We start from the raw sequence: 27,059 nt of genomic DNA, 5'->3' as shown, positions 1-27,059 counted from the left end.
TTTTGGCATTACTTGTTGTACATTAACATTTAAGGATATAGCCTTGAACTGTACCTCAACCTGTGCGCTTCCTTCCCAGAGTAAAGAGAATACAGCAGAGTAGGAGCCATTAAGGAGATCCACCACTCGTCCAGCCACACCTGCTTCAAGTGCCCTGTTGTGCAACCGGGCAACAATTGCATCTCCTCCAGACTTCTTGGGGTTACCTTGGAAGTTGTACATTTGTATAATAACTTTCAGCTGGTCTCCTACATGCCAATCTCCTCCACCCCTCCTTGGGAGAATGGTAAAGGTGCTGTGGGCGGCATTACTTGTCTGATTCAATGAAAAAGGAGCTGGCAGAGGAGGAGTCTCAGGCCAAGCAATGGAGTCCAATATGAAACGTTCCTCTTTAGCATCTGCAGAAGACAGTGGCTTGATGGTGCAGAAGTTGTCAGGCATGTAAGGAGCCAACACAGGACCGGTGGAAGGAGCGGAGGTCACTTTCTTGAGGAAGATGATAGAGTTTTCTTCAAAATTAATCTGGCAAGGGGTCGAAAAAGAAGGCTGGTTACAACAATGTATCAAACAAATGGACTAAATTGAACTAAAAGAGGATGGAAGATTTTTCAAATATATTGCCATGATCTCTACACAAGAAAAAAAGTTACAGGATTGCAAGGGATTTAATATGTGGATGTCAGTGGACAAGAAAACATCCACCACATCTTGACTTAACAAAGACAAGCCACTCTGCGATGCTCTTTTCATACCTAGAAATGTTACTCGCCTGTTTCCTGTTAACCTTATTAACTGTAAGATGTTCCATCAGCTGTTATTTAAAGCATTTTGCAACTTTTATACTATTTTGTTGCCACTGTTCCAACTGTTTCAAACATGTCTTCACCATCAAATTTAAGTACAATTTATTTTTAAATGGAAAATGACTTCCCCTCCCGCTCAATCTTTTCTGTGGTAAATTGATGCACCGTGCTCCGGCATCTGGCAAAAATAGAAGCCTTGTGTAACTGCTACGGATTGCTCCGGACTGGCCGAGCTGAGACAGTGGAAGCTGGTGGAATTTGGCCGTCAGACACACTCTGGCTCAGCATTGAAAAAAGTCTTTGTTATTCCCTCACAGGCCTTAGCTTTCATAGACGTCCCATTAGGGGACATTCAAATGGTTAAATGGACCAGAGTCACAAATATGTGGACGAAAGTAAAAGCATCTTTTGGTTTGCAATCTCGGGACTAACTTACATTGAATTTATAAAGGGTTTTACTCCCTTCCATACAGATGCAGGATTTAGGAAATGGTCAGAATATGAACTCACTAAGCTACAGCAACTCCACAGGGATAGAAGTCTAAAATTTGAACAGTTAAATAGGAATTCACACTTCCTAACACTGATTTCTTTATATATTTACAGTTCAGGACATTTTCCACGAAGCATAAAGAATGGAATAAAATCTTGGAGCCCCTTGAATTGAGGAGTTTCTGTTTATAGCACAAACAGGAAATGGGGGGTGAGAAAATTACAAGTAATAATAATAATAATAATAATAACTTTATTTATATAGCACCTTTTAAAAACACAGGTTTACAAAGTGCTTTGACAAACAGCAAGAACAAAGCAAACTAAACCAAACACAGAAAAACATTAACAACAGTAAGAATATAACAGATGCAAAATACCAAAAATAATTAAATACAATTCAACAGAAAAGAACCCAAAGTGCACGATACACAACCAGACATATATAACCCAACCATCATAAGAACCATCATAAGAACCATCATAAGAACCCAGGAACACAAGAACCCAACAACATGAGCTGAGACCAAGAGGACCAAAGATTTAAAAAGATGTAAGAAACTAAGAGATAAAAGCAAATAAAAAGCAATGAGAAGGTAAGCGCAGTAAAAGAAATAAAAACAAGTGGTTAAAGGATCAAAAAACCCAAAATTATAATATTAATAAAAATAAAAATGAACTATAAATACGAAACATAAATAGACAAAGTAAGTAAGATAAGAAATTACCAAGTTAAAACACAAGAGGAGATTAAGATATGAGCATAAATACGAGATAAGACCATAAATAAAAGACAGTAAGAAGTAGAAGAAGATAAAAATAGTAAAACCAGTAAGAGAAGACATTAAGAAGACGACATCACATAAAAGCAAGTCTGTAAAAGTATGTTTTAAGAAGGGATTTAAAAGAATTGAGGGAATCTGCAAGTCTTATCTCCTCAGGGAGGTCGTTCCAAAGTCGAGGGGGCCTGACTGAAAAGGCCCGGTCACCTTTAGTTTTAAGTCTCGACTTTGGAACGACCAGGAGGCTCCCACCCGAGGATCTAAGACTGCGGGCTGGCTCATATGGTGTCAGTAACTCTGTTATATAGCTTGGAGCCAGCCCTGTCCGTGCTTTAAAAGTAATGAGTAAAATCTTAAAATCGATTCTAAAACGTACAGGAAGCCAGTGTAATGAAGCTAAAATTGGAGTGATTTGATGTCGTCTGTTACTAGTAAGAAGCCTAGCTGCTGCATTTTGGACTAGCTGGAGGCGAGACAGTGACTTATTTGTGATTCCGGAAAAGAGGGAGTTACAGTAGTCAAGTCGGGAGAAGATGAGGGCGTGGATGATCTTTTCAAAGTCTCGTTGGGTTAGGATTGTTTTAATTTTGGAGATGGTGCGTAGATGGAAGAAGCTTGATCGGACAACTGTTTTGATATGGGATTCAAAGGTGAGATTGCAATCGAATGTTATTCCTAGATTTCTGGCGGTGGGTTGGACATTGGTGAATAAGGGACCGAGGCTGCTCTTTGAGATATGAGTGGTGTTTGGCGGGTTGAATATTATGATTTCAGATTTAGAATTGTTCAGTTGGAGAAAGTTTTGCGCCATCCAGCAGTTGATATCGTTTAGGCAGTTTCTGACAGCAACTAGACTCCTAGCATCCTCAGGTCTTAAAGGAAGGCATATCTGTGTGTCGTCTGCGTAGCAGTGAAAGGAGACATTGTGGCGTTCAATTATTTGGCCAAGAGGCAGCATATAAATGGAGAATAAAATGGGACCTAAAACCGAACCGTGCGGTACACCACAGGTAATGTTAGAGGTAGAGGAGGAGTAGTTACCGATGGTGACCGCGAAGGTTCTTTCTAAAAGATAAGAGTAAAACCAGCTAAGTGCAGTACCCTTTAAACCAACCCAATGTCTGAGACGATCAGTTAAAATTGTGTGATCAACAGTATCAAAAGCTGCGCTAAGATCTAAAAGAATTAAAATTGTGCCCTCCCCTCTATCTGTTGCTAAAAGAAGGTCATTGGTTACCTTGAGGAGGGCAGTCTCTGTGCTGTGACAAGCTCTAAAACCGGATTGGAATTTCTCAAAGAGGTTATTTTCAGTCATAAAAGATAAAAGTTGTGTTGAAACCACCTTTTCTAAAACTTTTGATAAAAATGGAAGTTTTGAGATTGGTCTAAAATTGTTAAAATCAGTGGGATCAAGGTTGGGTTTCTTTAAAAGTGGTTGGACCACAGCATGTTTAAAAGCAGAGGGGACTACACCTTCCGCCAAGGAACTATTAATAATGGATAAAATACTGGGTCCAACTGTGTTAAAAACCTCTTTGAGAAATGTTGTGGGAATAAAATCAAGGCTGCACTTTTATCATGTATTTTCAGGTATGACTTTGAAAATTGCAATGCAGATAAAAGGAAGATGGGAAACTGAAATTAATGTAGACATACCAGAGGGAAAAATGTTAGAAATATGAACTGAAGCACATCTTGTAGCCAATTCTAATACATGGAGGGAATTGAAGTGGAAGATAATGAGATACTTACGGACACCAGTAATAGTGGTTAAAATGGTCTCAGCATACTGTGATACATGTTGGATAAATAGTGGTAGACAAATCAGCACCCATACCCATATTTTGAACATTAAAAACATTTTGGGAGGAGGTTTCTGAGGCTCTGGAAACAATATTTCATCAAAAGATCGAATGAGGAAATACTGGGCCTAAAACCGATAGGTTGATGGTAGAGCTATTAAATACCTTTTAGAAATAGTGATAACAGCAGTTCTCAACTGTATCACAATTAAATGGTTAAAACCTGACCCTCCAACATATAGTACATGAGGAAGGGTAATACAATCACTGGGGTGTGTTTGTAATTATTTAGTTTATGATTTACTTTAGTATAGTTTGTGGGTTTTATTACTGGTAATGGCACACTGTAAATAATTATGGTAATGAGAATAGTTACATTATGGTATACAAGTAATTACAATTTTTAATATTATATATTATGGTATAATTCATACAAATTAAATTGAGTTAAAAGGGGTAGATTAAATCATTCTTCTTACTCCTTTTCGGGCATCAAAAACGAATGAACTATGATTTATCTTTCTTATGTTGTGAATTCACTTTATTTTTTTACATATTTTTAATTACAGCTATTTTATTATTTTGTTTTTCATTTTTTACATGTTCCAAATAAATCAATCAAATCAAAATCAAATCAACAAGGCAGCTCATTTTGACTGTACCAATAATTATCCTTTTCACACATACTGGTCACTACAATGGACAGCTATTCAAAAGCTGTTTTCCACTCCAGTGGACTTTAGCAAGTCAGCCCATACACTGTCATCCATTGGCCAGCTGTTGTAAGTGTGCCAAAATGTAGATGGTCCATATAACTTGCAGGTGATGTTTTTTTCTTAACATAAAGTAAAAACTAAGGAGCAATGTTATTGTGAAAAGATCCAAATATTGATTTTAGTTTTGGAGAAAATCATGATTGATCGGCTGTCCACTAGTTGGGCATCGTGCATTGCCGGCTACATTTCAATGGCAATACTGAGACTTTGCTCATCATGAAAATAACTGATGTTGTGATGGTTTTGGTTACTCTAAATTTATTTTCTCCCATTAAATGCTGTTCAGACAGCCTTAAGGCAAAAACTGAGCAGGTAGTTTGAGCTCATTAAGCATGTTTTTCCTTTTTTAAACAGGAACACTCAAAAACTCAAACACTTTATATTATTATATTCAAAACTTAAATTTAAATGGATCTCTCCACCCCAGTTGACATGTGAAAATTGGAAATGTGATTTTGAAAGGGGAAGAATTATTATCGTTGTTTATGCACTATAAGATAAATAAATAAACATTTTTTGCATTATAGAGTTGCATGATGTCCACTCTAGTGGACACTCCTGTAACTTCAGAATTACTATTATTAACAAAATTTAAAAAAATAAATTCAACATTTCATGTCTTAAGTCTGATGTCTTAATTTGAATCTTTATGGAATGAAGCAGTGAAATATTTGAATTAAAAATGCTCCCCACCTAAATGTTATATTATCATCTGTCCCACCTTTGACAAGGTGAAAAGCTGGTTAGGATTTTGGGGGTGCAGCAGGTGAGCATCATTTTCAAGTAGGGCCCATGCTAGTGCCCTCACCCCCCAGCCCCTGTAGTGTTTATTTGCAACAAAAAGATTAATGTTATCTTGTTGAGAGTACATCGAAAAGAGACTGTTGTAAATAGTCTCCTGTAATCAGACTCAAAACATACAAATTCCACCTTTAAAGTTTTACCAATAATCCCAGTTCTCACCTGCAGCAGGGCCATGTTTCTTAGTGTAAAGAACAACACATACACAAGGAGGAGGATGACACAGGTCTTCAGAAGTTTCATGTTGACATGGTTACTTATAAAACCTTTTAGCCACATGGTGAGTCCTCCTCTGGTACTGGATTAAAACAACCAACAGGAGAAACAGACTCTGTGTTAAGTTTATCATATGAATTCTTCTGGAAGTCACTTAACTCAGTCATAAAAACCTCTGAATATTTATAGTGTCATCATGTCTCACTACCAACATCCAACTAATCTAGTCAATCGAGAATGTGATAATTATATGTTACCAAACAGGTAGTGTACAACAAAACAACTTTTTGGTGCTAGAGGTTTGACAGGAACATAATTACAATGTTCATACTGATGGTCAAATTCTCACAATCAGGTGTGCCAAGGTTACATGGTCTTATGAAATGTACTGAAGTCACATGAGGACAAACTGTTGACTTAAGGTAGGGTTAGTTTACCTGCAGGCACGCAGTAATGGAGGCATGAAGGAAACATGTACATTTAGCCTAATCAATCAAATCAATCAATCAATCAATTTTTATTTGTATAACCTCAACTCATAACAAGTGTTATCTCGACACACTTTACAAAAAGCAGGTAAAAGAGCTTAATACCTAACTAAAGATTGTTTTGAAGTAGACATTTTAACTGGTACTATTTTGTTACTTTATACTTTAACACATTTACATTTCAGATTCTAATTCTATTCCATTTATTCCTCAATGTTTTCTCTTCAGTTTCACTTGTTACTTTGTCGATTAAAAAATCAATGATTCTATATAATTTAATTTAATATCTGTATAATTTCAGATAACATTAAATTAACCTCATCACCTCTGTTTCTCCCAACTTCAGCATATATGATACCATGTCTGCAGTAATTTAATTGAAACTGTTAAAATAGCTCATGCTTCCCAAATGAATACACTTATTTTTGGGCATTTAAATATATTTTGATGGCACTGTACTACCTCTAAATTTATCAAACTGAACATGTGCTTTTTAACTGATGGGATCATAGATTGATAAAGTATGATATATGACATGGGGTTTTATATCAGAGCTTGAACTCAAACAGTGAAGAGTATTTCCTATCCCTAAAGTATCCAGTAACAAAACAAGTAAATGTGATACAGGGGTTCAATTAAAAACAAAAATCAGAAGCAAGAAGCTTAAAGCATGCAGCATAAAAGAGGTACAGAAAACGTTAAAAAAAGTACCTTCAAAGTAGACACTAATGGAAACATGTTGTTTTCTCAGCGTCTATAAAATGAAACACAAGTTTCACCCAAACAAAATAAAGAATATTACAGCTTACCTCAGAAGAGATTAATTTGGAGTGAACACAGTGGTGAAATCTCTGTGATGTGACGGAAATCCAAATTAAAAAAAGTAAACCTTTTACTCAGAAAACAAGACAACCTGTCATAACAAGCTTCAAAAAGTGATCAAGGTGCAATTATGAAGATGACGGCTACTCTTCATAAGACTTTCCTCCCTACAAGATCTGGACGATAATGAATAAAAACACCAGCTCAAACAACAGATAACAAAAAGGAACTTTGCTCACTAACAGGTGTTCACTGCCGTTAATGTATTTACTTAGGTTCAGGAGCAGGATCACGCCCAAAACCACACCTGTATTTACCTGACAGCTTTTTCACACCTGGTCACCTCACCACATCCCATTTGTCTCAGATCCTTCTACCCACCCTCCCTTCCCTACTTCTCATCCCTTCCCTCCTTCCTCATCCGTTCCCTTGTTGTGGATTTTTCTGTTGGTAATAAAAGATCTCAAGTCAAAGTCTTTTGTCTTTGTGTATTTTATTGCATATAGTAAGAGTTGTTTTGCAAAAGGGGTAATCAGTGACAAAAGTAACATCAGTCACAAGTGCATCAAAGACCGGGGGCAGTCCCGGTTGCAGAGCATATTTATACATTCACAGGGTGTAGGTATTTTGCATATACATGAGTAATACATGGTCATTGGTTTCAGCTTGCCCTAGTGGCTACAGCTTCTTCTAGTTTGCCTGGTGATTTATCTACTGTATGCAAGCTTCTTTATAAGGTACCTGGTACGGTGGAACAGAACAGAAACTCCTTTGTCAGGAGGGCACTGATTTAGGATCATGCTGTACTCAGATAATGAGGAGCGTACCTGTTGGAGATGCAGACCAAGGCCATAGAGAGAAACAGTTTTTAATTGCTAAATGACGCACAAACATCTAAGTCTTTTAAGTTCAAATGAGGGCGACAGACAGACAGTATTTTTCCACTACAAACACCATACATGCAAACACCAAGGATGCATACAGATCATCACCCCTGCCCCCCCTGGGCCGCTCAGACCACAACCTGGTGAGACTGCAGCCCATTTACATACCTATGGTGAAAAAACAACCCCCCACATCCAGGTATGTGAAGAAGTGGTCTAAGGAGGCCACTGAGGCGCTGCAGGACTGCTTCGACATCACTGACTGGGAGGTGCTGTGCAGCCCACATGGGGAGGACATTGACAGTTTAACCCACTGCATCACAGATTACTTCTGTGTTAAGAACACTGTACCCACCAAAAAATACAATGTTTCTCCAACAACAAACCCTGGGTTACCCCTGAGTTGAAAACCCTGCTCAATGAAAAGAGAAGAGTTTTTAGAGCTGGAGATAGAGAGGAGCTGAGGAGGGTGCAGAAGGAGCTCAAAAAAAAAATCAAGAAGGGGAAAGCCAGCTACCGAGCAAAGATGGAGGAGCATTTACAACATAAAAATGCAAGAGAAGTCTGGAGGGGCCTGAATAACATCTCAGGTCACAGCAGAAGGCGTGGGAGGGGCCCTGAAGCAGGAGACAGGGAGTGGGTAAATGAACTGAATCTGTTCTTCAACCCCCCCACCCCCACCCACCAGAGCGCAGACCAGCCCGCTTTTCAGACACTCCATCTGAGTACCCTGAGTACCCTGCCACCCCCCTCAACAGCCCTCTCCTCCTCCTTCTCAGACGACCCCCCAACAACCTCCTCCTCTTCCTCCTCCTCCGACGGCCTCTCCATAACAGCTGATCAGGTGAGAGGATCAGAGGAGGATGTTAGTGAAGCTGACATCCATCATGGACAACCCCTCTCACCCCCTGCATGACACTGTGGGGACCCTGAGCAGCTCCTTCAGCAGCAGACTCAGACACCCACCCTGCAAGACAGAGCGCTACTGCAGGTCTTTCATTCCATCTGCCATCAGACTGTTTAATCAGACTCTTTAACAGCATCACCACCTCATGCTACACACTGTGTGTTTTTTTTATAACAATAACTCTTTCCAGTGTAGTTACTGTGCAATTTTCCATTATTGTATTTTTTATTTATTCAACTGATGTAAATATGTTTGATTTGATTTTTAACATCTATTTTTATTTTTAATAATTATTTCTCGTCCCCTGTTTTCTTGAGCTGCTGTAATGCACAAATTTCCCCCACAGGGGATCAATAAAGTTTATCTTTATCTTTATCTTTAAACGTATCTCTTTAAGACTCCCATCGAATATGTTTTGAGAATCAGCGGATACAACTGAAGTCCGCTGTTAATATATTATCTATGTTTTTTTTTTATACAAAAGAGAGAAAAGGCTTATTTTCAGTTTAGTTTGCTTGGTCTATGAATTTGTTGTTATAGTTTAAAAACGGTACATGTCCCGTTTGACTCCGGGGAGGACCGTACATGGTGGCGGGCTTTGCTCCAGGCTGCTCTCATTGAATCCCCGTTCAGGTCGCTCACAGATGCGTGAGGGAAATGGATTTATTATCCCACCACCACCGGAGCAGCGTTTCTCTGGGGCTATGCCCCACTTTCTATTGTGCACAAACAAGACTTTATAACATGTAGGGGGGAAAAAACACACAACTTTGAGAAATGAGGTCTGGTTGACCAGTAGCTTTGTTAAGTTGGCTGCCCGGCTACCGGCACTGTTGCTCGGCTTGACTACAGGACTTCCGTCCGCCAGGATTTTGAACTTGTCAGGCCCGGGGCAGAGGGCTCTCCGTGGGTGAAGTGTCATTGTTTGAAGACAGGGAGTTATTTTAAACTGTAGCAAAGAGATGAGCAGCAAGTTCGACCCGGACTCTCTAAGCGGGGACAGCAATAGTACGAAGTGTCAGGCTGAGAAAGCGGGTGCAGAGGGATGAGTTGGAGCACGTAGCCCCAGAGCTAGCACTAGCTCCAGGCATGGTGTTTCAACCTTTAAAAAAAATAATTTATTTATATTTAAATTTTACACAGCATCCCAACTTTTAGGAATCAGGGTTGTAATAATTAACAGCATGAATACTCGACTTGAAAGGTTATCTGCATGATTCACAACCTTGCAATGCCATTTGTTCTGCGTTATGAACCATTATGAGGCACTATGCACCCAGAAAGTATTTTCTGAAGATCAGATCAACGTTAAAAGAAGTCATCATACTTCCCTGATATCATCAAGTCAACAGGATTAAAGCTATGGATAGGATCAAATCTTGAAATCAGGTTGTTTAAAAGAGAAAAGGAAAACATAATCAAATAAAACCAATCCAATCCTGTTTTGTTCACTGGTAAAACCTTCAGTTTTTGTTGTCTAAATTTTTGACTAGGATTTCTTTAATCCAAAAACTCAGGATTATGGTGATACCAGCAGAGTGCTGGATTCAGGATGGATTACAAGAAAATGTCAACTATGACATTAAATATCAAATGTGTTGAAGCTGAGAGGTTCTCTCAACTTGTGTGGATTGTGGCGCCCCCCTGTGGACAAAGTATGCAGTGTGAGGTCCTATTTAGAGCACTGCTGAACCTTTTAGGCCTTTATAGAATACTTTGGTTCATCCATAAAAGTCCCTGCTTAGATCAGATTGAGCTAATTTTTTATTTATTTTATTTTTTCAAACAAGGATGAAAGTGAGTTGGGCTAGTGATCCTGGGTAGGTAAAAGTGAAAAAGAGTGAACTGGACTCCTGGATATGAAAAAAAAATTGGACTACCTAATCCAGATCATTCTTATCTGGATTCATTTGAAACAACTGGGCTCAGATAATTCTTAAAGGACAACATCTTGGGGATATGGAGGTAGAGTGAGGCAGAAGGTTGAGGAGGTATTTCAAGTATCAAACACAACAAGGCACTTCATATTGACTGTACCAATAATTCTTTAAATGCAGAGTCAAATGTCACATTTTAAGAGTATTTTAATGTCCAACTGAATTTACATTTGACTTTTTAACTGCTCAATAATGTAAAAATGTGTGACCCTTTATTTTTTTTTACGTTGATGTTTTTTGTAAGCAGGGGTGTGTTCAGACTTTTTGTGACTGGGTTGGCCCAATTGGTGCAACAACGTATGCAGAGATGGCATCAAGTATGTGTGTATGTCACTTATGCATTTACCCTGTCTGTCTCCAGTACACATTTTCTTTAATTACTACTTACAATATAGTATCATACAGATGTTATTTAATGTGTAATATTTCACGAGACTAACACAAATGAGTTTAAATATCATCTTTTCAGCTTGAATCTTTAAGGACTAAATTTAGCTCCATTAAAATATAGAAAAAGCTCCTCACAGCTTGTTGCCTCACAACCCATCAAGTTGATATTTATACAGGCTTTATATTAAGTTTATTATATGTCCCACCTCTGAAAATTTGATTTAATTTAAAATGTGTTTAATTTAAACTGTTGAAATAGGTTATTCTTCCCAAATGACGTGAAGTTTGGGCATTAAAATATGTTTTGATGGCACTACTTCTTTCATATATAAAAATATAAATAGAGGACTATTTTTAACAAGATTTATCAAACTGGTCTGATCTGATCAGCAGGGGCTTGTATGCTGGAATTAGCATCACAGAGAGATGGTCTGAGGAGCCAAGGTGGGGGCGGGGTGCAGCCTTGAATGCCTTCTTGATGTTGCTGTAGGCCAGGTCCAGCGTGCTCCCACCCCTGGTTGCAAAATCCACATATTGATGGAAATGAGGAAAAACAGTTTTCATATTGGCCTGATTAAAGTCCCCTGCCACAATGAAAACTCCCTCTGAATGTGTAGATTGCAGTTCACTGATGGAGCAGTATAAAACATTCAGGGCTTCTCTGGTGTTTGCACTGGGAGGAATGTACACTGCTGTGAAGATCAAAACAGTGAATTCCCGGGGTAAATAAAAAGGCCTGCTTTTTATAGTCAGTAGTTCTACATCAGGAGAGCAGTGACTTGAGACTATCTCACCGTTGTTGCACCAGTTGTTGTTGGTGTATATGCAAACACCGCCGCCTCGGGATTTACCAGTGAGAGAGCTGCTCCTATCCGACCGAAATAATGTTAGCCCCTCTATGCTAACTGCCTCATCTGGAACGGATGGTTTCAGCCACGTTTCTGTGAGAAATATGGCGCAGCAGTCTCTCATCTCTCGTTTTGCAGTTAAATCCAGCTTCAGGTAGTCCAGTTTGTTCTCCAGGGAGCGGACATTAGAAAGCATGATGGAAGGAAGCGGCGTTCTGTGCGGGTTAGCTTTTAGCTTGGTTGTTAGCCCCGCTCGGCATCCCCGTTTTTGCTTCCGGTCACACCGCTTCCGTCTCCACCGCTGGCGGACTCCGCTGGTACGAGGCTCCGCTGCTTCACAGGCCGCTGGTTGTAGCCGGCGTAGTATTCCGAGGCTACGTAGAAGGTCCAGAGTAGTCGCATCTACCGGACTGAAACTGTTTGATTTACCTAAAACTAAAATTGCCTGGCGGTCGTATATTACTTTAGAGTAACTACGCTGCAGGTTTACTGTGAAATTATCAGAACTGACTGGGTTATTTGCCATTATATTCCTGTTGCTATCACGAGCCACTGCAGCCGCAGCCGAGCAGGGCGCCGCCATCTTGAATCAGTGACTATAAGCCTCAATGAACCTCAATGAACCTCAATGACTATAAGCAAAGACTTGTCTCATTCTCCTCCAGCCTGAAAACGGCCAAGACAACATATTATCAGAACAAGATATGCAATGCCACAGATATGAGAAAAATGTTTTCTGCTTTTAACTCACTGCTTCAACCACCTCCTCCTCCACCCTCTGATCTGTTCACACCAGACATGTTTGCCCTGTATTATACTGAAAAGGTTGCAACCATCAGTAACCAGTTTTCTGAACCTGACCAACTCAGCCCAAAGGCACCAACCAAAAGTTCCTCACTCGACTCATTCTCCTCTCTGACTGAGGATGAAGTCTCTAAGCTTGTGCTAGACTCTTGGCCCACCACCTGTCCTCTGGACCCAATACCATCAAGCCTCATGCAGACCATTTCCTCTCCGCTTAATGCTGCGCTTAAGCATATCATCAACCCCTCTCTGTCAACGGGTGTGTTCCCAACTGCATTCAAGCAAGCTCGGGTCACCCCTCTGCTCAAAAAAACACACACTAAACCCAGCCCAGGTTGAAAACTACAGACCGGTTTCTCTTCTGCCCTTTCTATCAAAAATACTTGAGCACACAGTCTTTAAGCAAGTCTCTGAGTTCCTGTCCATAAACGATCTGTTTGACCCAAATCAGTCAGGTTTTAAGCGGGGCCACTCTACTGAAACTGCACTACTGTCAGTAACAGAATCGCTACAAGCTGCCAGAGCTGCGGGTCAGTCCTCAGTTCTATTACTGCTAGACCGGTCTACTGCCTTTGACACAGTCAACCATCAAATCCTCCTATCCACGCTCTCTGAACTTGGCATCTCAGGATCTGCCCTCTGCTGGTTCATGTCCTACCTCTCTGGGCGATCCTTTAGAGTGTCGTGGAAGGGAGAAGTGTCCAAAGGGGTACCTCAAGGGTCAGTGCTTGGTCCCCTTCTCTTCTCCATATACACAAGCTCACTTGGTTCAATAATCCGCTCTCATGGCTTCTCATACCATTGCTATGCTGATGATACCCAGCTCTTCCTGTCATTTCCGCCAGATGATGTTACAGTCTCTGCAAGAATCTCGTCATGCCTTGCTGATATCTCTAAATGGATGAATGAACGGCACCTTCAACTCAATCTTTCAAAGACTGAGCTCCTTGTCATCCCAGCCAGTCCCTCTATGCAACCACAGATCAATATCCAGCTTGGAACAACCAAACTCATGCCCACCGGAACCTGGGTGTCATGATGGATGACCAGCTAACTGTCAGAACATGCTACACAGCTCCTGGTACAGGCTCTTGTGATATCACGCATGGACTATTGCAACTCTCTACTGGCAGGTCTTCCTACATGCACTATCAAACCCCTGCAGATGATACAAAATGCAGCAGTACGACTGGTCTTCAACCTTCCTAAAAGAGCACATGTCACTCCGCTGTTCATCTCCCTACACTGGCTCCCAGTTACTGCTTGCATCAAATTTAAAACTCTGCTGCTCGCTTACAAAACAGCGACAAAAACGGCTCCTCCTTACTTTAATTCTCTCATCCAGCTCTACAGTCCCTCCTGCACACTACGCTCTGCCAATGAAAGGCGTCTGATCCAATCTTCACAACAGGGTCCTAAGACACTGACTAGACTCTTCTCCTCTGTTGCCCCCTGGAGGTGGAATGACTCCATTCGATCCGCAGAGTCCCTCTGCACCTTTAAGAAAAAGCTAAAGACCCAGCTCTTTCATGAATACCTACTAACTTAATGATGATGGTCTCGATATTATTGATGATGATGATGGTTGTGACGATGGTTTTTGTTTGATAACGATAACTTTTAAGATGGTTTCTATACTGATTAGAGCTCTCAAGAACTGCCGCCAATGTTGTGCTTTGCCTCTGTGCAATGCCTGTCAGCACCTGTGTGTCCAATCGGACTTAAAGCTGATCGTTTGCTCTTACTGACATTGTTCCCTTTTTTCTAGATCCTTGCTTGTGTTGTAATTACTCTCTGATGTACGTCGCTTTGGATAAAAGCGTCTGCTAAGTGAATTGTAGAATTGTAGAATTTCTCAACATTATGAGAGCAGAGGGCTGGGGGATAGTATTGAAGATAAATAAGATAAGATATACTTTATTCATCCCAGCAGGGAAATTTAGGTGTTCCAGCAGCCAGCATACATACAAACACACAACACAACACATACATACATACATACATACATACATATCCCACCCATACAAAAAACATGAGCCCACAATACATAGCCAGGATAAAAAAAGTGGTATGGATGGTCCATGTGCATAAGTAGCTGTTACTCATAGATAACAGTACAAAATACTAGCTCTGCCAGTGCATAGTATGATAGATAAATAAAGAATTATTATAAAAAAGCAAAAGTGTGCAAATATACAGGTGCAAAATACAGTTTGATATAGGCAGCTCAGGCTAAAGTTTAAATGTCTTCTGTCCTTACTTAAAGGGGAGTCGTTATAAAGTGCAATTGCAGTAGGTAAAAAAGTATTTTTAAATCTGTCCTTTTTGCAGCTTAGCTGTAAACGAAGTAGAAGTATGAAAAGGTCATATCACCCTACCCAAATTAAATCTCCCCAACTCCCATTGGATCCCAGGCCTCATCTCAACCATCAGCAAGACACCAAGATCTGACAATCCCTGAATCCCCCTTCAACTGTCACTATGTCCAGAGGCAGCTACCCTTGTAGGGGACAGAGCTTATCACCCCCTGTGCCTGCTCCTTCTGTATCTGACATCTCATATCTCTCTCAAGCTATCACAGCTTTCTTTATATCCTGGAGTTCGCATGCTTCACAAAATTTCTGTGCACATACATCCTTCCATCCCATTATAGTTTCCTCTACTCTTCCTTCAGTCTTTCAGACAAAACTTCAGCAGAGTTCACTCTAGCTTTTTCAATGTAGATGCACTATTTATTCAGCCTTTCCTTCACGAAGGTCTGAGCTGGATGATTATCTGTCCATCATAGTCGACATAGTCTTACTTTTCGGAGGAACTGGTTTCTATAGCTACCATGTTAACTTTGCAGCATACAGCAGTTGAATCAAGGTACTGGGGAGGTCATGACTCCAAACTGTAATGTTGAATCTTTGCAGCCCAAACCTCCCTCTCATACCCCAGAATGTCCTGTCAGCGCTCTTCTACAAAGCTCACGCTCATCTTTCTCACACCCCAATCTTAAACCATCTATCACACAGGTATCAAAATCAAGGCCCGCAGACTGAATCCGGCCCGACAGCAGGTTTCATCCGGCCTGCGAGACGTTTTGGGAAGAAGGGGAACATCTTTGAAAGACAAATGTTTGAGAATTTCTTTATAAATTAAATGTATTTAATTATTTTTGATACTTTTTATTTGATTGTTTTAAGAAAGACAAAGAGAAAAAAAACTGTCAGAACAAGCATAAATAGATTTGCATAAGTTTGTAGTTTGCAAGATGTGTTGAAGTGCTTTCTACACAGACATGGATATATATTTCTGGTAGCTCATTCTACGACAAAAAAGAAAAGTGAGAAAAAATGTAAAGAAAAATAAATGATTTTGCAGCCCAAACCTCCCTCTCATACCCCAGAATGTCCTGTCAGTGCTCTTCTACAAAGCTCACGCTCATCTTTCTCACACCCCAATCTTAAACCATCTATCACACAGGTATTAAAATCAAGGCCCGCAGACTGAATCCGGCCCGACAGCAGGTTTCATCCGGCCTGCGAGACGTTTTGGGAAGAAGGGGAACATCTTTGAAAGACAAATGTATGAGAATTTCTTTATAAATTAAATGTATTTAATTATTTTTGATACTTTTTATTTGATTGTTTTAAGAAAGACAAAGAGAAAAAAAACTGTCAGAACAAGCATAAATAGATTTGCATAAGTTTGTAGTTTGCAAGATGTGTTGAAGTGCTTTCTACACAGACATGGATATATATTTCTGGTAGCTCATTCTACGACAAAAAAGAAAAGTGAGAAAAAATGTAAAGAAAAATAAATGATTAAAAGGTGATAAAAAGCAACAGAGCAGACTGATTTAACAAAAAACAATAGTAGACATAAAAGTTTAAATAAATAGTGGGCCTTGGTTTGTTCTACTCAAAGTGTTCATACATTTTTGTCTGTGTTCTTCACCATCTTTTTTTACCACCATTTTTAATACATATTTTCATTGAATTTTGAAAAACCTTTGTTTAATTAGCAAGGTAAAAAGGTAATATGATGATACAAAATTAATTAAACTGGACACTTACAACTATTTTCTCAGCAGGGAGTAACATAAAAAAACGTGTTGCCAAGCGCACAAGCTGCTCCTGCATTACGTTTCAGTAATCAGGCTGAACAAAAAGAGAGGTGACCGTGACATAGAATTCAGAGAGACTGAAGGAGAGGTATTTCTGTAGTTTTATTCACTCAGAGTTTTGTTGCCAGAATTTAATCAGAGCTGTGGTTCTTAACTCCGGGGGAACTGCTGCACTGCGCACGCATCCTGGCGGTATTCAGTTTTGTCCACGCGTCTTACCAGCTTCTCCTGTTTTCACTGATGTAAAACAACAGTTCGGCTGATAATCGCAACGCTTCCTTCCTGGAGTGAGCCACAAAGAGCAGCTCGTCCAGATTTAAATAACTCCTCTTCGTCATGAATAACGGCCCAGACCGTCTCCACATAATCCAGACTGGGTGTAAATTGCGTACACAGGCGTATAGCCTAATGCATCTCCCGACTTACTGTATTTAAACTCTGATTATGGTAAAATCAGTCATTTAAGATTTAAATCTGATTTTATTTACAGATGGTTCATTTTTAGGTAATTTTTAGGAAAGTGTTGTGCTGATCACTTTTCAGTTTCATCCCTTCTAAATACAGTAGCCTGCTGTTGCGCATTTATCACCAGCTCTCATGAGACTGTAAATATGTCATTAATAATGAAAATGTCCTCCTCTCCGAAAACGATGTAACACAGGCTGTCCGGTCATATAGCGGTCCGCTGGTTTAGCCGCAGAGCAGCGCTAAAATGCTTCCTTGAATAACACACGGAGAAGGCACAGATTCATGGCACGTAAAAAGTCAGTAACAGAGTTAGATCAGTATCGATAGTATGGACACATAGAAGAACTGACTGCCACGCTCATATTAAAAGTCGTTTAACTGATTTTACTCAGTTGAAAAAGTGGAACTCAACACTGAGTTGATCAGACTGAAGCGCACGTCTGGAAACATTTTATCATTTTATAATGCCTGGCACTAAAATACCTGAAGATGACAGTGTTTCCATCACAGACACATATATTCATGTGAGCAGGTTTTGTCTGTGATGAACCTTAACGAGTGAAAACTGTGCTGTGGCCTGACACCTCTCTCTCTCTCTCTCTCTCTCTCTCTCTCTCTCTGAAGCGTAGCCTGTGTTGTTTGCAAGGTGTTTTCATACGATTTGGTGTGTGTGTCTCGTTGGGTAGTCGCGGAAGTGTACGCTAAGTCGGGTGATGCGGAGGCTAGTACGGTTAGCGATTCTCTGTGGTGACTTGTTTGCCGGCGCCCGGCTGGTTATAGGTTTGTATTGGGCATTGTATGGGCATGTAAGTAGCTTGAAGGTTTTGTGCAGGTCAATAGACTGCATTTGTGTTGTGATTTGTTCCTTCTCCTATTATGCCTTTACTGTGTTCTAATTTTTGGGTGAACATGGCCGAGTTTAAACCAGAGGACTTCTTGGAAAATGATGTGACACGTTCGCGGTTGGCTAAACTGGGTAAAACTAAACTATGGAAACTGATGGAATATTTGGAGTTAGATGCTCCGGAGGAGGCTAAAAAGCCTGAACTCATGCAGAGTATACTGGTAAATTGTAACCCTGAGGAGAAAGCCAGAGAGTGCGAGCGAAAAGAACGAGAGAGAGAGCATGAGGAGAGAAAACGAGAGAGAGTGTGTGAGCAACGAGAACGAGAGGAGAAAGAACAAGAGAAACAAAGAGAGCATGAAAAGAGAGAATTAATAGAGAGAGAGAGCTTGAAAAAATAAAACTTGAAGTCGAGAGAGCTAAACTTGCTTTGGATCGTAGATGTCAGGAGCAGCGAGAGGTCTTTAATGTTAATAAGTGTATGTCTTTGATGCCAAAGTTTGATCCTGAGAAGGTGGAATCTTTTTTTGAAATGTTCGAGAAGATCGCTTTGCAGCGTAACTGGCCAAAAAAGGAGTGGGTCACACTCATACAGGGCTCCCTAACAGGGAAGGCCCAGGAAGCATATGTTGTGCTAGACAAGAGTCAGATTGATGATTATGATGTGGTTCGACAGGCTGTCCTAAAATGTTATGAGTTGGTTCCAGAGGCCTATAGACAGCGGTTCAGGACCGACAGACCGCGTCCAGGACAGACTTATCTAGATTTTGCAAGACAACAGGAAGCAGCGTTTGATAAGTGGCTGAGAGCCAGCGAGGTGTATGATTTTAAGAACTTAAGAACACGAAGTAATGGTGCTGGAGCAGTTCAAACAGAGCCTGCCAAAGGTCATGTAGACCTACTTGAATGATCTTGAGGTGAAAACAGTGTCAAAGGCTGCTGAGGCTGCGGATAATTATGTCCTTATTCATAAAGAGTCATGGCGTGATAAACCTAGCAATCACTCTAACAGGACAGAAGACTTCATGACATGTCTGAGGCTTCTGTTATGGTCCTCAGGGACACCGCCTCAGGGCAGTCTCTAGTGGTAGAGGGTGCTGTAGATCTTCCTGAAACAGCTGCTTTAGGGGTTTATGTGTCTGTGAAAGGTTTTGGAGGTGGTTACAGTGCTCTTCCTCTGTACAGGATGTTTGTTCGGACGAACATTTTTGTTGGATATGCTAAGGTGGGAGTGACACCTGAGCTACCAGTGGAAGGTGTTACTTTTCTTTTGGGAAATGACTTGGCAGGTGATAAGGTGATATCAACCCTCATCCTGTCTCCATCTCCTTGTGAAGTTGCTGAGACAAAGGTTTTAGAGGAACATTATCCAGAGGCTTTCCCAGTTTGTGTTGTCATCTGATCACACATTTTTTATTTTTATTTTTTATTTAACCTTTATTTATCCAGGAAAGTCCCATTGAGATTAAAAACCTCTTTTTCAAGGGAGTCCTGGCCAAGAGGCAGCAAAAGTTACACAGTTACACTCACAACATACAGACAGCAATTAAAATTATAAAAAACAATTAGGAATTAAAATTATAAAACACAGTTACAAGTAAAGGAGGTCTTAAGTGCTCTAAGTCTGGATTTAAAAGTATTCAAAGAAATCAGTTCAGTTGTTTTCCAGTCTTTTTGCAGCATGTTCCATGTAGAAGGAGCAGAGTTGATGAAAGCCCTTTTTCCCAGTTCTGTGTGGGCAAATGGAACAGACAGCAACAACTGATCATTTGAACGGAAACAGTAAGAATCAACACTTCTCTGTGTGATTAGGTTACAGATGTAGGAGGGCAGTAGCCCAAGCATGGCCTTGTAAATAAAAGTGCACCAGTGTTCCAGCCAGTGGGCAGCTCCATCACTTTAACATCTCTCCATTAGTGCATGTCCATAGGATCCTGTTTGTGCATTTGTGTATATTTCAGCCTATGTGTGTGTTGCATGACTTACAGAGTGTAAAAACAGAAATTTCCCCTTGCAGGGATTAGTAAAAGTTAATCTTAAACCTCAGAGAAGCATGATTAACAGCGTCAATCTTACTTAGACATTTAGCTGAGGCATTCATATACATCAGGTCTCCATAATCTAAAATTGATAAAAAAGTTGCACTGACAAGCCGCTTTTTCACCTCAAAAGAGAAACAAAATGTGTTTCAGAAGAAGAAACCCAATTTAAGTTTCAGTTTTTTCACAAGATTGTCAATATGGGGAAGGTGAGGGAGTCATCAAGCAAGACACCAAGGTATTTGTACATATGAACCACCTCTATGACATTTCCCACAAAAGTGGACACTGTGGGGACAGTTTGAGGTACTTTCTTAGTGTTTGAGAACAATATTAGTTTAGTCTTGTCAGTGTTGAGGACTAGTTTTAGCTGCAGGAGTGTGTGCTGGACCACACCAAAAACTTTCTGCAGAGATTCAACAGCTTTGGCAGGAGCTGATCCAAAACAGTAAATAATTGTGTCATCGGCATAAAAATGCATGTCAGCGTCTAACACATTTTTTTCTAAATCATGAATGTACATAATGAACAGGAGGGGTCCTAATATTAAACCACAAATTCAGAACACAGACCATCATATTTAATACACTGAGTCCTGTCACTCAAATAATTTGTGAACCAGGAATCTACATAATCTGACAAACCCAAACAAAGAAGCCTATGCTTTAAGACAGCATGGTCCACAGTGTCAAAAGCTTTTGACAAATCAATAAAAAGTGAAGCACAGTACTGCTTTTTATCAAAAGCAACAAATATATCATTGATTACTTTTGTAGCCACAGTGATGGTACTGTGCTTTTACCTGAAGCCTGATTGCAGTTTTGAGAGCTCATTTGAGGTTAGAAACTCTTTTAGTTGATCACACACAAGAGATCCAAGAATTTTTGACAAGACACACAAATTTGATATTGGCCTGTAGTTAGTTAAAGCTGCTGGATCACCTACTTTTAATAAGGGGGTAACAAAAGCTGACTTCCAGAGGGATGGAATTTCTTTGTTTTCGATTGAGAGATTAAAAAGGATTGTTAGAGGCTGTGCTACAAAATCAGCTGCTATTTTCAAAAAGTAGGGCTCTATCAAGTCAGGTCCAGGGGGTTTTCAGTGATCTAATGTTTTGAGGGCTTTATGCACTTGCTACATAGTAAAAGGTACAAAATTAAAGGGTTCTCCTGAAAACCCTGGGGGGTCTGTGCAGGGAGTCACAAGGGCAGCTCCTGTAGAGTCAAACAAAGAACCAGATGATACAAAATGCTTGTTAAAGCAATTTAGGACCTCAGTTCTATCATAGACTGGGACCGAGTCTTTTAGAACAAATGTCAAAGACAAAGAGCCTGAGGACTTTTAATTACAGATAAAGACTTAATCACTTTCCAAAATGTCTGTGGATTATTGAGGTTCTCAGTTGTGACAGATAAGTAATATTCTGATTTAGCATTTTTGATAAGAGAAGTGCATTTGTTCCTTAGTTGCCTGAAAATAGACCAGTCAGAGGCAAAATCACTTTTTCTGGCTTTGGTCCATGCCACATTATGGTGATGGATGGTATCTGACAACTCTGGGGAAAACCAGGGGTTTTCTCGTCCCTTCACCCTGCAATTCCTGATAGGAGCATGTTTATTTACAATTTTCACAAAATTTTTCTTAAAGAATGTCTAAGTTAGCTCAACTTCCGACAACAGACCTATATGCCCCCAATTAACCAAAGACAAATCATGGTGATAAGCTTGTTCATTAAAATGTTTTTTAATTCCTCTTGAAAATAATGCGTGGTTTACATTTGGGGATTTTAGTGTCCCTGCAAGTAGCAACAACACAATGATCACTTAAATCATCTCAGAATTTATGAGGAACATTTGTTAGAATTAGATCAATCAAAGTGGACTTATCAGAACTTTTATGATTTGAAGTTTTTCTGCCTCAAATACGTTGAAACACATTAAAGGAATAAAAAATAAAGAAATCAGAAAAGGCTCTGAGATTAAAGCGACAATATTTACCTTTTTTAACCATAAAATAGTCTTTTCAAAGTCGGTCTAATAGTTCAATAACATTTGACATGGAGAATAGCATTCCCATTTCCACAAAGAAGCAGAGGATTTTATGGCACACCTTCACCAACTACCAAGGTGCATGAAGAGTGAAAGGCTTGAAGAGGTCAAAAAGCTCCAGCAACACTTGCAGCACGGATATCAACTTTATTAAAGGGATACTTCACCCGTTGAAACATGAATCTGTATTGACATTGGGTCATATATGTAGTAGAAATGTGAAATACATTTTAAAGTTGGTGCCTTCTTGGCAGAGAAAAGGCAGAAAGTGTCTTTTTGGCCCAGAATGCACAGCACCGCAGGCCACTCCCACTAAGGTCAGGTTTACAGACATATTAACTTCAACACATAAGGCCGTTTGCTCAACTGATTCCGAGATTTCTTCCAGAAGGAATTGGTATCTTGGAAATTCCTGGCAGAAAACAGACTCTATGTCTGTGTCCATAGGCAAACAGTGAGAACACCGACATTACCAGTTTGCCCCGGCTCCTCGTCCTCACCACCGCCGACAGGCAGGCCTTATGTCTCGGCTGCTGAGCTGGCAGCGGCGGCCAGCAATATAGCCGGGAGACGGTTGCAGCTGACAGGCTGGTTTTGTTTCTCGGCTGCTGCGGCCAGTGGCGGCCAGATTTCCAAGAGGAGCCTGGGTGCCCTGTTTTCAGCACTATGTAACTGGCAGCGGTCCAAGGTTCTGGTGAAAAGTGCAAACAGCTTTACAGCACTAGTTCACAGAGCAGCTTTCAGCCATAAAGTAACAAAAGTTCTCTACAGTGCAGTTGCACTCAGCGACCTTGGATGGGAGCCAAAGCGCACCAAACTGAATTCCCCCTTAGAGTTGCTTTAAAAAGGAACTCAAAAAGAGATCACTGACTTTGCTGACCTTATTTGACCAGATACAATTTTTGATGAAAAACAAAATGTATTACACATAGGGGTGGCTGTGGCTCAGTTGGTAGAGCCATTGCCTCTCAACCAGAAGGTCAAGGGTTCAATCCACAGCTCCTGCAGCAACATGTCCAATTTGTCCTTGGGTAAGACACTTAGCTCCAAATTGCTCCTGCTGCTTCATCGGTGGCATATTAATGCAAATGAATGGGATTAGTTACTTCTGATGGTTTCACTAAATAGCAACCACTGCCATCAGTGTGTGAATGGATGTGAATGTGTAGGTGTGACATGCAGTGTAAAAGTGCTTAGTCAGAAGACTAGAAAAGCACTATATAAGCTCAAGTCTATTAACCATATTGAGCTAGAAAAAAGTAGCTTACATATTTTCAATGACAATTACAAAACAGACTCAACTGCATCAATAGATTCAAAATAACATCACTCTACATATGCTTTAACTTTCGGATACAGATTACAGTTTAAATATAAGTCAATAGCAAAATGTACAAAGATTTTCCTTTCATGTTAACTTTTTTCCTCCCCAAAGTGCACTTACCGATGGTGATCTGACTGACGCAGCTGTAGAAGGTTCCTGAAGAGACATTGTAGCTGCCACTGCTGGGCTCACGGTCTATGACAGAGGCAGACATCAGGTAAACTCTTTACATCCAAATCACTTATGATCACCAAAATCATCACAGTCATACTTTCATGTACTTTTTCTTCCATTTTGGATCTGTACAGCAAAAAATGTTTTCCTGGTTTTCCAGAGTGTCAATAAAGTGTGCACTAAGCCACTTACAGCACTGCTCCTGGCAATTTGAGGAAAGTCATGACCCTGCATTTTTTGTCTAAATGTTCAGAGTATTATTTCAATAAATACTTATCAACAGCTTTTTAATTGTTTTTTATGTAAATTGATTGGCTTATTTAGTCTGTAAATGATGATCTTTTATTTTTAGAAGACTGCTTCAAACTGTAAAGAAATGGCAAACATTCAGAGGGATTCAAGTGAAAACACTTATTCATTGCTGTTTCTAGCATTTTACAATCACCGAAATTATTCTAATGGTAAAAGATGGCTAACTAGCAGTAGCAGTGCAAACTGCAAGCTACAAATTACTTCCGCCTACTCTGGAGTAGAATACAAAAAATAGCTCCTAACACAGGTGCATATCTTCGGGATATAAAAAATAACGCTTTAACAATGACATTACTAAAAACGTCTTACTTACCTCGTCACTTGACATTTTTCCGTAAGAAAGCCTTTACAAGGGAAATGTTATCCACTGCTGAAACTTGACTCCTTGCGAACGTGAGTTGAGGGGGGTTGGACTCGGAGGTGTGTTGCTGGAGTAGAGAGGGAGGCTACAGCATGGAGGAGGTGTGGCCAAACAGCCATTTGTTTTGATTTCATGTTGGTGCTCAAGCCTTTAAACAAAGATGTCATATTCCTGTGTATATCTTTTTGCAGTAAAAGGGTAGAAACATATAAATCTTTTAAGCTTAATTCTTAAATATGTACTGTATGTGCAAAGTCACAATCTCAAGTAATGACAAAATGAAAAGCACTATAATGAAATGCAAAATTAACTACTACCAGCCTTCAATAGCCCAAATAGTTTCATTTAAAATAGTTTTTTGGCCTCTGACAAAGGAATAGCCAATCAGATTTCAGGATTATTAGGATGCACCAGGGGTGTCAAATCAGATAAAACAGAAATATGCACCAGCATTTGTTGACATTTACCTGGCCCACTGGGAGGAAACGGCCTTCACCAAACTCCCCATCAAACCCCTCCTGTATTTCCGGTACCTGGACGACATCTCGAGACTCGGACATTGGTTTTATTCGTCTCCCCCACGTTTTTAACCCCTACGCCAGAATCGGCACAAACCCGTGGCAGGCCTTGAAACCTAGTACAATTAATGCAGTTTATACCATCCGATGTAAGGCCTGCCACAGACTCTATGTGGGGGAGACAAAGAACGACATTACAGCAAGAATCAAACAGCACTAGTATAAAATGAACAGCGGGAATGACACCAGTGTCTTGTATGAACATTTTAAACTCCACGGCCAACACAATGTTGAGAGCATGGGCCTGGAGAGCAACATGGACTGGACCACTGTCCAGAGACAAGCAGCGGAGAGGAAGTGGATCCACCCTCTTAAAACTATAGACCCAACTGGTCTAAATGAAAAATACTAGGGTGGATCCGCTTCCTTCTTTTTAATAAAGATTTTAGGATCTAGAAATGCTGACCTTCTGGTCTCCCGGGGCCTCTCTTTTATAGGCTTTTATCAGGGGGGCTCCCTCTGCTGGCGGGAAACCCTTTTATTCTCTCCCCTTTAATTTATATTTTTAAATCCTTTCTTTCACCCGGCTCTCCCCCTGTATTGGACTTTATGGATTTTATGTGTATTTATGTTTTAATTTTAGAGGTTTTCACTAACATTGTATATAAACACTAACTTATGATTTTAGATCAGGTTTTAAAGCACTTTTTAAAGCACTTTTAACGGCACACTTCTGTGCCATAGCACTTTTTAAATCCATGCAGGGAGGAGTGGCCCTTCTCTTAAATTTCTTATTCCTACTTTATTTTAACTTGGGATCCCGTCGGGGGAGAGTCCTTCTCTTAAACCAAAAATTGTATTAAGCTCCTTTAATAAAGCCTTGGAGTTGTCCAGTGACGGTGCATTGCACTTTTATCCCTAAGTTATTTATTTATTTTTTACATAATTATATATTTATTTATATAATTCCTTTAAAAAAAAGAAAAAAAAGAAGCTCTTACTTTTCTGATTTGTATGTTGGGTTTTAGCTGTTTTAAAACAAGTGAGGGCATATATATTTTTACTTTGATGGGTTTGTGTGTGTTTTATTGACTTATCTTTTGAAAGCACTTATTTTATTGTTTAATGCACTTTATATATGCAGACCTTTAAGACGGCTTTAACTCCTTCATTTCAGGGCACTTTTAAGATCTTTCCTTTATTTATTTATTACTTTTATTTCCTTTAAGTGTTATTAATATATTATTTAGCAGTGGCCGTCGTCTGGATGCTCCTCAGATGGTTTTATCAGAGGCCCTTGGACACCGGAGGCTTTTAATTAACAATAGCGCCGCCACAGTGGTCCAGTCACCCTTTTATCCAAATTTTGAACTGTCTTAGAGGGCTTTTATCAAAATACCGCGGTGTGGTTTTTAAGGAGGTTTTAAACATATTTAATAACCATTGTCCCCCGAGTGCCCGTGCCCCTCGTAGCGTCCCTAGAGGATGCTGCGCACCCTACCCTGCCTAACACTAATGTCTTAGCCGATGTGAATACAACATGTTGGCATTTGAGTTTACTTTGTCGGCATTTGTAAAGTTTTCCTTTACCCTTTTCCTTCTGCTTTGTACTTCTGCATGACATTTACTTGGTTTCTTACTGGTTACTTTTTTATCTATGGTTACATCTGTTACAGACATCTGACCAGTTTGATAAATCTTGTTAAAAATAGTCCTCTATTTATATTTTTATATATGAAAGAAGTAGTGCCATCAAAACATATTTTAATACCCAAACTTAAGTGTAGTCATTTGGGAAGAATGACCTATTTCAACAGTTTAAATTAAACACATTTTAAATTAAATCTAATTTTCAGAGGTGGGACATATAATAAACTTAATATAAAGCCTGTATAAATATCAACTTGATGGGTTGTGAAGCAACAAGCTGTGAGGAGCTTTTTCTATATTTTAATGGAGCTAAATTTAGTCCTTAAAGATTCAAGCTAAAAAGATGAAATTTCAACTCATTTGTGTTAGTCTCGTGAAATATTACACATTAAATAACATCTGTATGATACTATGTTGTAAGTAGTAATTAAAGAAAATGTGTACTGGAGACAGACAGG

General features: G+C 39.8%; 1 protein-coding gene and 2 long non-coding RNA genes across 7 annotated transcripts in view; 1 reads left to right on the top strand and 2 right to left on the bottom strand.

Moving 5' to 3' along the window:
* Positions 1–12,234, bottom strand: part of LOC110004475 (NXPE family member 3) — a 60,075-nt gene extending 47,841 nt beyond the window's left edge. The window contains exons 1-4 of one of the 5 annotated variants that reach the window (XM_065951431.1): positions 6,970–7,169; positions 5,619–5,754; positions 3,830–3,866; positions 55–522 (exon numbers count right to left, since the gene is read on the bottom strand). In XM_065951431.1, coding sequence (XP_065807503.1) covers positions 55–441 — 387 coding nt within the window. In that variant the 5' untranslated portion in view covers positions 442–522; positions 3,830–3,866; positions 5,619–5,754; positions 6,970–7,169. Of the gene's footprint in view, positions 1–54; positions 523–3,829; positions 3,867–5,618; positions 5,755–6,969; positions 7,210–11,894 lie in introns of those variants that run through there. The other 4 variants (XM_065951430.1, XM_065951429.1, XM_065951433.1 and 1 more) reach the window with 4 other exon arrangements.
* A 3,529-nt stretch (positions 12,235–15,763) lies between these two features.
* On the top strand, positions 15,764–24,045 carry LOC114922075 (uncharacterized). Its single transcript, XR_010665161.1, has 4 exons — positions 15,764–15,871; positions 16,221–16,322; positions 23,698–23,803; positions 23,895–24,045. It is a non-coding gene; the product is annotated as an uncharacterized lncRNA (long non-coding RNA).
* LOC136177654 (uncharacterized) lies at positions 22,014–24,460 on the bottom strand. Its single transcript, XR_010665162.1, has 3 exons — positions 24,386–24,460; positions 23,707–23,781; positions 22,014–22,953 (listed from the first exon to the last, which is right to left on the bottom strand). It is a non-coding gene; the product is annotated as an uncharacterized lncRNA (long non-coding RNA).
* Between the last annotated feature and the right edge of the window lie 2,599 nt (positions 24,461–27,059).

The sequence above is a fragment of the Labrus bergylta genome, chromosome 23 (assembly GCF_963930695.1).
Source record: "Labrus bergylta chromosome 23, fLabBer1.1, whole genome shotgun sequence".
In the NCBI taxonomy this organism is placed as follows: domain Eukaryota; kingdom Metazoa; phylum Chordata; class Actinopteri; order Labriformes; family Labridae; genus Labrus; species Labrus bergylta.
Note: the sequence above shows the minus strand (reverse complement) of the source record. Positions and strands in the feature narration are given on the sequence as shown.